This window comes from Dermochelys coriacea, chromosome 1 (assembly GCF_009764565.3).
Source record: "Dermochelys coriacea isolate rDerCor1 chromosome 1, rDerCor1.pri.v4, whole genome shotgun sequence".
Lineage (NCBI taxonomy): Eukaryota > Metazoa > Chordata > Testudines > Dermochelyidae > Dermochelys > Dermochelys coriacea.
In genome coordinates, this window is record NC_050068.2 from 123,913,339 (window position 1) to 123,925,858 (window position 12,520).

Below are 12,520 nucleotides of genomic sequence, written 5' to 3' on the forward strand. Positions count from 1 at the left end.
GTTTTGTACAGCAACCTTCCTGCAGTTTAGAAACATATTGCCTTTCTCAAGTAGTGGAAAACTACAGATTTTTTTCAGATTTTAGTTCTGAATAAGTATGCCAAACTGATTCAAACTTTAAAGTGTGTACACACATGGATAACCTGTAATATTTTTTAAAAGGCATCTTGAAATTAAAATATTAAGACATTTGCTGTCTAATAAGTGAGTACAAGTAGAGTACATGTATGAAAATCTTTATTTGAAAATACAAACATGATCCTTTAAACATTTTAAACAGATTTACACGGCAAACAAAAATAACTTACATCTTTTTGTACATTTTACATGAAAATCTGTTTAGCAGTAAAGTATTGCTGAAAACGTTCCATACCTAAATTCTCACTTACATTTCAAGGCACTACTACCTTATGATTTCATTGAGTAACAAATGTCAACTTGTCTAGTAAGCAATCTCTTGCCATAGGTAGGCAGGCGAGAAGACAATTTCAAGCTGCTGTGACACTATTTGAATATTTATGGAATGTGTCAATAGCTAACCATTGAAAAGGAGGAACAAAAACATTGAATGCCCACAAATTAGTGCACATCACAGATCAAGTAACATTTATACAAGGTTTAAAAAAATTGGTTCCTTCTACATGGAGTAAAATACCCATTTTGGCGTCAAGTATGAACACTAAAACAGACTTCGGTATTCGAGAATGGACATCAATGAAAGGACTTGAAGTTTAAAAGGGCAAAGTTAAAGTTGGGGCAAATAAAATGAGGGGGTGGAAAGGAAAGAAGAAGCTACGTTGTGCACTAATGTATTCGGCTTGTCCAATGAAACTACTCAAAAATACTGAGCCAAATCATTCACTCACAGCTACTCTCATTCTTTTTACCAATGATACTGTTACTAGATTTTTGCCATGAGAGCACAAGCACTGCACGAGCAGTCTCCTCATTTCCCATCCTAGCACAGAGACTTCGGTTCACAGGTACAGAATGAAGGTGGTCAGTGCACTATGTATCAACTCTAGAGAGAATTATATAGTCATTTCTTAAAACCAATAGAGTACTTTACAGAAGAACTCAAATATGGTTACTCTTCCATTAAGGAATTATGCAACATCTATAAATAAATATTTTAATCTATTTTACAAGCTATAAACTACTGAATAAATACAAAAGAGTTTTGTCATTCCATACAAATGCACTTCATTTTCTTTAAATGATAACCTAATTAATTTTGTAGCACAAAGAACTAAGTTTACTTTCTGTCAAGACAAATCCACTGAATTTTTATACATGTGTAGCAGACCTGCTGCAGACTGTCCTTTTCCTTCTGCAAGTGTTATCAGAATCACTCAAAGTCCTCTTCATAATCATAGTCATCCAAGTCTACATCAGCCAGATGGGATGGCATTTCAAAGAAAGGTCTTTTCTCCATCTGAAATTTTAGGACATTGGCCTTCTGATGGTCTACAGGATTCAGCTCTGCCTCATAACTAGGAAAGAGACAAGGAATAAAAATAATTAAAGAAGGGTCCAGAGTCACAAGGAAGTGGGCAGGCATTAGTGTACTAGTGATGCACCTTCTTTAAGAGATTTACTTCCCACAAAAGTAAAGTAGCACACAAGTGTAGGTAAATTTAGGTTTGAATATAGCAACACTCAAGGAAGTTACCATGGCTGTTGTTTGACCTAGAGAGTAAATTAGCCAATACATTATGAGATTTCGTACCCCTTTTCATAAAATTTACATGAGATTTACTAGGAATTGAATCAATTAAAAGGACTCAAGCTCATAAGATAGGTCAGAGCTAGAGACTGCCAAATGCACCACATACATGTACTTGACAAGAAACAAATTCTCTTCTTTAGAAAGGTAGAAATTAGATTTGGAAACGTATCAAAATATGAAGGATAGTGAAGCTACAATGTTATTTAAAAAGTTGGCCTAATGAGAAAGAAGTCACAGTAACCCAGTGGTTGAAAGCAGGTTGTAAGTCAAAGAAGATGCTAGAAAACAAAAGCAACTTTTTTTTCATTAATGACAAATAGCTACTTTATAAATGCTAAATGTATCCAGATCAAGAGAATGATTTCCACTGATTTTGGCAGTATCGAGAAAGATCAGTTTCAGCACCGTTGCTTTAACTGGGCATCCCACTCCAAAAGTGAGAGAATTCTAAGAAGTTTTCTGAATGACCCCCAGTTTCTAGCACCCAGGAAGCAGTGCATCTCATGACCAGTTTAAAAATACCTCATTTATCATGCCTCAGTCATTTTCTGAGCCAGGGGTATCTTAGGTTCACATTTGTCATCCAAACTACCACTGAATGCCATCACTGTACAGATGCTGTCTTCCTACAGAAAGGAGCATTTCGAGCACTTACTGAGAACCGTTGCTCTGTCTGTTGCCTCCTCAACAAGGAACAGCAAGGACAAGCTGGTATACAGAGACACTAAAGAGATTCAATCCCCACTGAAGTTAGTGGGAATCTTTCCATTGCCTTCAGTGGGCTTTGGATCACACCCTAAAGTGGCTTTATGTGGCAAATCACAAGATCATTCTTCCAGCAACTGTCAGATCAAAGATTACCCCTCAGCCTACACAGTTTTTATACCAGGAATCCACTTGACAACCTTAAAATAGAAAGACATTAATATTAGAGCTGATCAGAAAATGTTAGGTTCAATCATTTTCCCTCTGAGAATTCATCTTCATCTCAAAATGAAATACTGTGAAATTGTATTGATTTCATCAAAATTTCATATAGAAGAGAAAATGAAAAGTTTTTCACACTGTCAGAACATCTCATTTTGACATTTTTGGGACAAAACATTTCAATTTTTCCTTTCAATAATGACTTTGAATTTTAAATTTTGTATCACATTACAATGTCAAAATTGAAATGAAACATTTCAATCAATCCCAAATTAACTTTTATTTCAGAATTTTTTCACAAAGAGTTTAGAAATTTTAGGTTTCTTAATTCGAATGAAAGAAAATTTCAAAATCTCAAAATCTTCCATGAAACAAAATTTGTTCTCCACACAACTCTAATAATTATAAATGTTAGCCGAGCTATTTCAAGGGCTAGATGGGATTAGCCACACAGCTATGTAAATGTGCCTGTGCTGGAGTGGGAGAGGGTAAAGCTTCTACTTTAAACAATAGAACAAAATAGAACACGAGTCAATTTTCCCTGACAAGTGTGTAAAAACCTTAAAAACTTAAGTGTAATTTCTCAGATCCACTGCTTCTCACTTATATTAATTGGCTCACAGCAAATAGTGCAGAGAAGACAGAATTCACTAACACCCTTTCACATTATGTCCATCTGGTTACAGAACAGAGACTAGATCTGTGTGTAAAAATACTCATTTTAAATTGTTGAACAACTTTAGTTAGGTATCTGAAGGACTGTGTAATTGCAAGTAAGAAAGCTTTAATGGTACTCTTGCTATTAACTTCTTTGAAGCCTATTCCAGGCTGGGGCTGAAATCCACACTTGCTATTTGACTTACTACTGAACAGTACCTGTCACACGGACACTCTGAATAGGAGTACTGGCCCAGATTTTCACAAGTTTTACAGGCACAACTTTCGCAGAAAGAACAGGAGGACTTGTGGCACTTCAGAGACTAACAAATTTATTTGAGCATAAGCTTTCGTGAGCTACAGCTCACTTCATCGGATGCATTCAGTGGAAAATACAGTGGGGAGATTTTTTTTTTTTAATACATACACATATACACACGCGCGCACACACAGAACATGAAAATGGGTTTTATCATCACTCTCCTTACAGTGTGTATGATAAAACCCATTGTTTCATGTTCTCTGTGTGTGTATATATAAATCTCCCCACTGTATTTTCCACCAAATGCATCCGATGAAGTGAGCTGTAGCTCACGAAAGCTTATGCTCAAATAAATTTGTTAGTCTCTAAGGTGCCACAAGTACTCCTTTTCTTTTTGTGAATACAGACTAACACGGCTGCTACTCTGAAACCAGGCACAACTTTGTGGACTGTCTGGTCAGCAGAGCTAGTCCCTCCAAAGAAGCATCCCTTCTGTAAGTTTTTGCTCACAAAATGTATTTGTCTGCTAGCCAGAGTTTGGGAATTCCAATGTGAAAAAGAAGAGCTGAAAAGATAGATGCCCCCCCCACCCCCACATTCCTTCCAACCATATACTTTGTTGATCAGATAAAGTACAGAGAGCTCAGTTACCCTTCTCCTTCCCTTTGAATACCAGGCTAGTCAGAATCAGCCATGTGAGAGATACAACTTTCTAAGTGGGATAAGATACAAAACACCTTTGTTTTCAGTGGAACAAAAAGTGGGATCTAGAGAGAGACCAAAATCTGCCATTTTGATTCTAAAATACAAGGTAGAACTCCACTGGCAGAGCCCACAGCATAAAGGTAATTAAAGATGCCCTCCCCTGTTGGAGAATTCAGAAATAAGGATACCTAGTAAAGGTATATAAAAGGCTCAGTCTTAACCTTGATCACTAAAATCAATGTGGCAAAGTCCTGGATATTTATAAGCATGTAAGTGGAACTCCACAGCTTGGTATGTTAAATCAATGGAATGTCCACACTGTATGCACAGTATTCAAATATTTAGTACTTTGCTTCATTCTTTGTAATCAGAATACATTTTCAGACATCAGAATATATTTGTCCCCATTTAAGATTCAGTTGATGGATATTGTAAATTAAGAAGCTGTTTGAGTTCTGGGGCACAAAATAATCAGAAAAAACATCGGAAAATGTCTTCAGTACAAGACATCTTTTCATATTCAGATGATCCTAAAAAGCAGCCAAACAATCAAAATTTTCCCAAAATATTCATTACAGGGCTGAGAACAAGTATGAGAAACTTCATCCTAAAGGTTAAATTTTTCACTTAAGTGCCTGAAAACAAGGGTTTACAATGAAAGTGACTCTTCAGCCATGATTATGGGGTTCCTAACAGACACTATAATTTACAGTCTTCTACATCATTAATTCCTTCTTTTGGAGACTGAAATAGATTCTTCGAAAAAAGTTAACATCTAGAATGTACTGTTTGCATTTATGCCACTGTGCACACATGGCGCAGTAAGGAAAGAGGTGGCAACAACTTTTGTCAGTCATAAGGGGTGGCAGCCCATAGACACTGTCCTATACTATGAAGTTAGCCAATTTCTATTCCATGCTAGAAGATATCTGCACTTTGGACGAGAGTAAATAAGATGTTCATCCTGCACTACCACTCTATTATTCCTGGTTTAAGACACCCATGTATTCAAGAGGGTATTTAAACACTCCTTAAGGTGACCATATGCCAGCATTTATGTAGTACTTTGGTTATTTCTCAATTACTAAGGAGCCCAGCCCACACACCCACCATATCAGAAGCTTCAGACAGATTTAAAGTTTTATAGGTGAAATATTTTTGTCTAGGTCCTTTATTTTTTCCTCCCACTTTCCAAACACCATTCAAATTAATAGGAATTCTCAATCTAAAAAAGAAAGGTTAGAATCTGTACTGGAATGCCCTGTTTCTAGATATGACTGTACTGAATCCTGTGATATCACCATTGATATTCCCAAAGGATTAATTGGAACAAACTTTATGCTGAATTTAAAAACAAATCTGGATTTTCAGAGAGTTGCATACATCAAGAAAAGCCAACATTACCATTTACAAAAGTAAACGAGATCAGGAGGCCAATCAGTACCTTTATATACTGCAGTAACAAAGCCATATGCCAATTTCGTCATCTATCGTAAGAAAAGCTCTATTTTAAAATGAGTTTACTCATCACTATTTATAATCTTGCATTTCTCTTGGCCTCAAGAAAGTCAAATGAAGTCTGCTTCATTTTCAGGTTCTTACACTACAGAGAAAAGGTTTAGTTAACTGTTTCTTTGGAATATTAAAATTGTAAAAACATTTTTACTGGTCTTTGGTTTTATAAAATCTTGTTTTAACAGCATTTAAACTGTGAGCCAACTTTAAATTGACTACAAAACAACTTGTCCTACTCCTTAAAAACTAATCTTTGTTTGCTTTGAGTCTTCTAGAAACTCACTTGCCAACTTCAATCTATTACTGTACACATGGATTTTAGTAGCTATCCTAGTTTTGCTGCATTAGAGGTATACTCATTTGGTACTTCCAAGCCAATAGTCTCTAAATTGATAATGTAGGATATAGGCATAAAAGCCAAATAAAGCAAGATCAGTAAGTTATAAATATTGGTAGTTTCAATCGGGGGACCTATTTAAATCAACATAAGAATGGCCATACCAGACTAGCCCACTATCCCATCTTCCAGCAGTGGCCAAAGGCAGATGCTTCACAGGGAATGAACAGAACAGCAATCAAGTGATCCCCTGTCATCCAGTCCCAGCATTGGCATTCAGAGGCTCAGGGAAGTCCAGACCATGTGCTTTAAATCATGACTTAAATCAGAAAGCAGGAAACCTAGATTTAAGTCATCAATTTTAATTGTATTTATATATTTTCTTAAGGAAAGACATTCTCTTTGGTTGGTAACCATTAAAATACACTGATCTGCAACTAAATATAGCCTTTACATTAAATTTGGTGCTTCTTTTTGCTAACCAGGAGGATACACTACATTTAAACACATTTAATTAAGAAATTAAAGTGTTAATTTTTAATCTAGTAAAAAAAGGTAAACTTGTGAATTTTGTCAAGCTCTATTTGGATGGAAATTCAAATTAAATTAAAAATGCACAAAACAGCATTTTAAAAACTAGAACTACCTTAAATGTGCTGGACACAAGGAAAAAGGTACATCAAAACATTTTGCATTTAAAATGGAGTTATTAGACAAAAGAAGCATTATCTGTAGTTATTGAACTGATTGTTTCTGGTCACCCTGTCCCTCAAGATTTTAGAACTAGAAGATCTCATATTTTCATACCAAATTTGTATTTATAGATTGGAAGAGAAAAAAAGCTTTCTTGTTTTTACAACTCCCAACTGGCTTCTTAACTTTGAATATGCTAGTCACTGACTTGAACTAGTTGAATAAATTGAAAAAAAAAAAAAAAATTCTCTGCACACTTCAACAAATTCTGGTTCCAGGGGCTCAGCTAGTGATTTCAACTAGTTCAGTTGTTTGACTTTCTTTAAAACTTGGCGGCAAATGCGTACTGCTTAATACTACATTTGTATTTAAATTTAAATTATATTAATAGTTATTTGTAACAAGTTTAGGCCTTAACACATTATCAATTTCAAATATATTTTTTAAACAGGTTTATTTAAAAAAACAAACTTGCATTAAATTTAAATAAAGAAATCCATTTTTTTTTTAAGATTGTGTAAAAGGAAGAGTATTTTATCCACGCTGACTCTGATCAGATAACAGAAATGCACTGCCCCACTTGAGAGATTAAAATAAATTAGGAAGCCAGTACAGTAGATTCTGCTTAATAGCAACCTGGATATTAACAACTTCCAGTTAATAGCACCATCCCAGTGATTTCAATGTTAATGGGATTCAGGTATTGGCAATGCATGCTGGTGGTTGTTTGGAAGAAAGACCCCAACTGCAGGCAGCTTTGCAAGGCTGCAGCCAGGGAAGAAGTTTTGGGCTATGCCTTCCCTAGCTGCAGTCTTGCAGTTCTGCCTGTGGCTGGTGCCGACAAACCTGGGGCCACACGTAGGAGGTATGGAGCTACAGGCTGGAAAGGGAGGCTGTGGGCATGGTACCTCTCCCTGCACCTTCCCTAGTGGGGCTGCACACAGAATGCAGTGCTGGGACATGCTGAGCCCTAACCCCCAGAAAGCAAATGGAGAGATACTGTGCATCTCTGTGGGCCCCTACCACCTCTGCTACCTATAGCAAGCCCCTGCATCCAGGAAGCAGCCCCCTTCCCCACAGGCAGGTTTGAAGTCAGGGAAGGCACATCCTAGTGCTTGCAAAAACTTGCCTTTCACTTACTGGCAACTGCCCAATAATGACAACTTTTTGCTGGCAACTGAGGCCGGTTGCTAATCAGAAGAATCTACTGTAACTTTAAGAACACCCACCTCAATGATTAAAGGGTCAGAAAATTAATCTTAAGGCAATGAGTGGTGCAAGTTATATAGCAAGAAAACACTGAGAAGCAAGACTGTGTAGAAACACTGGTAAATTATGCCTACAGAAATATTTAGCAAACTTCGTAGAGAAACATCAGTTAAACCATACTCTAATACCCTCTCAACGGGGGATGTTGATGCTTAGGAGGAGAGAAGTTAGAAATTAAGAACATTAAACTCAACTCTGGATCTTATGCAAGGATGTAATATTTAGAAACATGCAGCCTTGCACCAGTGGGAACCTCTGGACCTTCTCAAAACAAGCATCCTTACCTTAACATTTCCTTACCCTAGCCTGGGCAAGGCTAGTAGTCAGAGAAATCAGAATCCCTAAAATTGTTACAGAAGGAATGTCAGTGTTCTGCTGATGCAGGGTTTTTTTCTGGTAAAAACAGAAGAACATAAAACCACTAATAGTTGAATCTGAAGGAACATCTGATTACTATGCTGTGGCGGCATGTTATAGATGCTAGATTTACAAGTATGAAACTAAGAATATAAACTGAAACAGGTTATTTTCCAATAGGTATTTACACATATAGTGTTTGAATCGACTCCTAAAAGCACACATTCAGGATACCAGTAACATTTAAGTGATAGTGAATTGTATGTGAATAGTGAATAGTTTAAGCCTGGGAATTTGCAAAAGGCTCATTACTTATGCCTGGACACATCTTTTTAAGAGGCCTCTTGGACTCAAGCTAATAGATCCTCTTGTGCAAACAAGCTCTAGAACAGAGGCTTGCAGTCTTTTTGGTCCTTTTTAAAGAAGATTTTGCAGGTGCCATAGCATTTAACTGAATGAGGCATAAAGGCACTTTTCATGCCCATCTGATGTGGGAAACCAGGAACATCAACATCCTTTATTTTTCCAGACAGATCTTACATCTTGTTGAGGCCGACGGCAACTTTAAAAAAGGCAAAAATTTAAGTAGTGGTGCACCTGCAGCTACAACAGCAAACACAGAACCTTAGTCCTAAACACTTACTATATAAAAGTATTTAGACTATTAAAAACTACATTTGAAAGACTAGCATGGAGTTGGATTTTGTGATTGCTCTATAGCAGTTGGATAGCAAGTATCTGAGGCATGATTAGATGGGTGGGGTATTTATTAGAGAAGGAAGAAAAATAGAGGTGTGTATTGGTTTAAAGTTGTTTCCATCTTACAGGGGTCAAAGTGGACCCTTTTTTGTTTTTTTGAAGTGTTTTATTTGCGCATTTTGTTTATTGAAAACCAGATTTTTCTGTAAATGAACATTTTTGATGTTTAAACACATTTTGTGAAACTGCTTTTTTAAAAATTGATTTTGATTTGGAAAAAAAGACTTTTTGACAAAATCTTTGTAAAACTTCAGCTAGTTTTAGCACTTATACCTCTGTCATTGGAATGTACTGCTTTAGATGCATGAGGATGCTCTCCTGGGCCCCCTCAATATCCTCTAATCTACTGCTCAAAAAAGGTTCCTTAGCCATATAGCTAGGTATGGAACTCCTACAGTGGGACTCTGTTGAAGCAAGGTCATGATGGACATCAAAAGTGTTTAATATGCAGTACTCTAATTTAGAGAACTCATACTATTAACATTCCCCACATCATTCTTACCCATCATTCCACTGCTCTGTAGCTGCCTCTTCAGCTACCAGGATATCATACTCTTCAGCAGCATACTTCTCCCAGTCAGAAATCTCCTGGCTTTCATTTTCACCATCCTGAACAGAATCAATGTTAAAATTTATGCATTCATATTTAATTTAATTTATGCATGGTATTATATTTTGTATGTTTGTGTTTAACCAGACAAAGTTTACTTACCCTCAACATAGAAAACTGATCCTTCTGCTCATGGTCAAGGTATTTTTCAATGTTGAAAAGGGTATCAAAGAACACATTTGCTAACTTACACTTCTTTAAGTCACGGAGAGTAATTTTCTCTGGAAAAAGATTAAGAGATAAGTAGTAAAATAGTAAAAAATAAAAACTGATTGAACTGTAATTCATCCCTTCTTTGAAAGTGCAAATGTGTTGAAAATTTAAAAGGAAAAAAGTCACCATTTTGCTCAAGAACTAAAAATCTATAAGATTACACTGAAACAGTGCTGATAAAGTTACAACTTTCAGTAGCCATTTTGATGGAGAGTGATTGATATGCTCTGGGTGCCTTATATAAAGAAATTATAACAGGTCCCAATCTGTCTTAATACTGGTTTAATAATAAACTTGAATATTTAAAGCTTCAAGTCAACATTTGATCACTGAAGCACAGGTGTCTGCTTGTGCAGGGTCACATGCAGGATTGAAGCCTGTGTTTAGGTTGGTTAACTCCTTAGTTAAGATGACATTCTCTAAACACTTATGGGTTTGAAGGGCTCCTGCCGTTTCAGAACCAGCTGGAAGCAACTTCTCAGCTGGTTTTGTGCTCTCGCTGCTGTCTTATTTATTTTCCCCACATGTACAAAAGCACAGTTCTTTTCCGGAGGCAAGTCTTCCTGGATGTGAGCGTAGCTTCTTCTGGGGTCCATCTGCCCCCAGGATTTTCCCCTGGTCCCTCACCTATTTCTCCACAACAGCTTCCCCTACTATTCTCCTGCTACAATCCCACCACCTGCCTCTTCCTCCTCCAGTCCAGTGAACAGCCTGTTCAGCTTCAGTGCAGCTCTCCCTTCCCACTACCCCTTCCTCAGCCCTCCAGCTTCACCAGACACCAGCAAAGTGCAAGTGAGTCATGGAATTGTAACTCCCTTGCTGGACAATGGCTGTTGATGGTTGTTCAACACCCGACAGGGTGCTGGTTAGTCCCTTGTCTTTGTCTGTGGGGATCTAATATCTGGGCAATTCCCCAACTCACAGCATATTTTAGTGCTTCAGTCAGTTTCTTTTCAACCACCTTAGAGAAGTTTTGTAACCTTTAAATAGCCCTTAATTTGAGCAGGGAAGGTGGGTGGCGAGTGTGAGACTTCAAAATAATTACTATGTGCAGTGAACAAAAATTATAGGCAAGTACAATAGATTCACACTCCTGGGGACTATTAAAATCCAAGGATGTTTAAGAACTGAGTGCATGAAATCAAGCAAGATCACTTTAAATGTCTTAGGAAAAAAATATGACAATGTATAGATAATACCATAAAAAGTGTCAATCAGAAAGTGTTATTGAAATTTAGTTCCAGAGAAAAATTAGATGCCTGAAAGATGGGAGAACAAAGCTACGCATCCTATGCCTTAAAAAAAACAAAAAAAAAACCAAAACAAAACCACACACAAGAGAGACCAGCCCTAAACTTATGCTACAATGCTGAGTCCACACAATGATATTTTGTGAATACATTATATGTTTGGAACTTCATGTGTCTACTCTGCAAATCTGTTGGATGGAAACTAATACAAGGCTAGTTGTTACTGAAATAGGTTACAGGAAGCCTAAAAGTTCAGCCCAAATAAGGATTATGTGATAAACAGTCAGCCAGACATTTAGACATTACACGAGTCAAGCTGTCCAAAAGTAGTGTCAAATATAACAGACTGATTGACTCCAAAGCCTTATCCTGAGCTAGAAGCCAAGCTTTCAACATGCAACATGTGGAGCGATGAAAGTGGCTTGAAAATGTGGTAATAAGCAGAATAAGGGATATAGATTACTGTTGCACACTTCAGTACCTTAAGGATTCTAGAAAAAGTAAACAAAATTACTTGGATTATGGAAAACCGGAATAGATCAGTCGCTACAGCCTGATGCTCACTTAATATTTAAGAGTTTTTGTCATCAGGAATAACATTTTCTACATTAAACTTGAGTTTCTGTAGGTTTCATCAGCTAAGGGTCAAATTTAGGAGGATTAAAATGCAGTAAACCCCTACTGAATTTTAATTGAATGTGAGCTGCTCAACTCTTTTGAAGATCAGGACACTTTTTAGGTGCCTAAACATGGATTTAGGATACTAGCATTAGGCACCCACGTTTGAAACGTATTGTCCTTGTCTAGGACAAATCATTCCACAGCTGATTGACAGACATTAGAGATAAATGAACTATTAAATATTGTATTTCTTCGCAGGAGCACAAGTGAAATGAGAATACTATAGCTGCAGTATGGAGCCTGTCAGTTAAAGTGAGACAGTCAGCCCTGGGTCGCAGTCAGTGATGCAGGATTTCATTTTTTGAGCACACTCAACCTAGCTATGAGAAGGAGCATATGGATTCATATAAATAAAAGACTAAAAAATTTTAAAAAGGGAGGTCCTCTTGATTTTAATGTGTAAAGCAATTCACTCAGTAGACATTTCATTTCAGAAGCACAAACATGTTCCAGTGGAAGGACCCCCGTTACAGAACTATTAACCCACATCAGTATTTTCTGGTGTATTTTTTTTTTGCTGTACTAGTACCTAAGATTAGGCCTAACAATCTGATTC

The 12,520-nt window shown here is 36.9% G+C and overlaps 1 protein-coding gene across 9 annotated transcripts in view; it reads right to left on the bottom strand.

Annotated features, from left to right (window-relative positions):
- Positions 1-220: 220 nt before the first annotated feature.
- PPP2R3B (protein phosphatase 2 regulatory subunit B''beta) overlaps positions 221-12,520 on the bottom strand; it is an 82,046-nt gene continuing 69,746 nt past the window's right edge. For 6 of the 9 annotated variants that reach the window (XM_038387220.2, XM_043495832.1, XM_043495893.1 and 3 more), the window contains 3 exons: positions 9,923-10,041; positions 9,713-9,819; positions 221-1,493 (listed from right to left, as the gene is read on the bottom strand). In XM_038387220.2, coding sequence (XP_038243148.1) covers positions 1,349-1,493; positions 9,713-9,819; positions 9,923-10,041 — 371 coding nt within the window. In that variant the 3' untranslated portion in view covers positions 221-1,348. Of the gene's footprint in view, positions 1,494-8,378; positions 8,488-9,708; positions 9,820-9,922; positions 10,042-12,520 lie in introns of those variants that run through there. The other 3 variants (XM_038387223.2, XM_043495922.1, XM_043495998.1) reach the window with 3 other exon arrangements.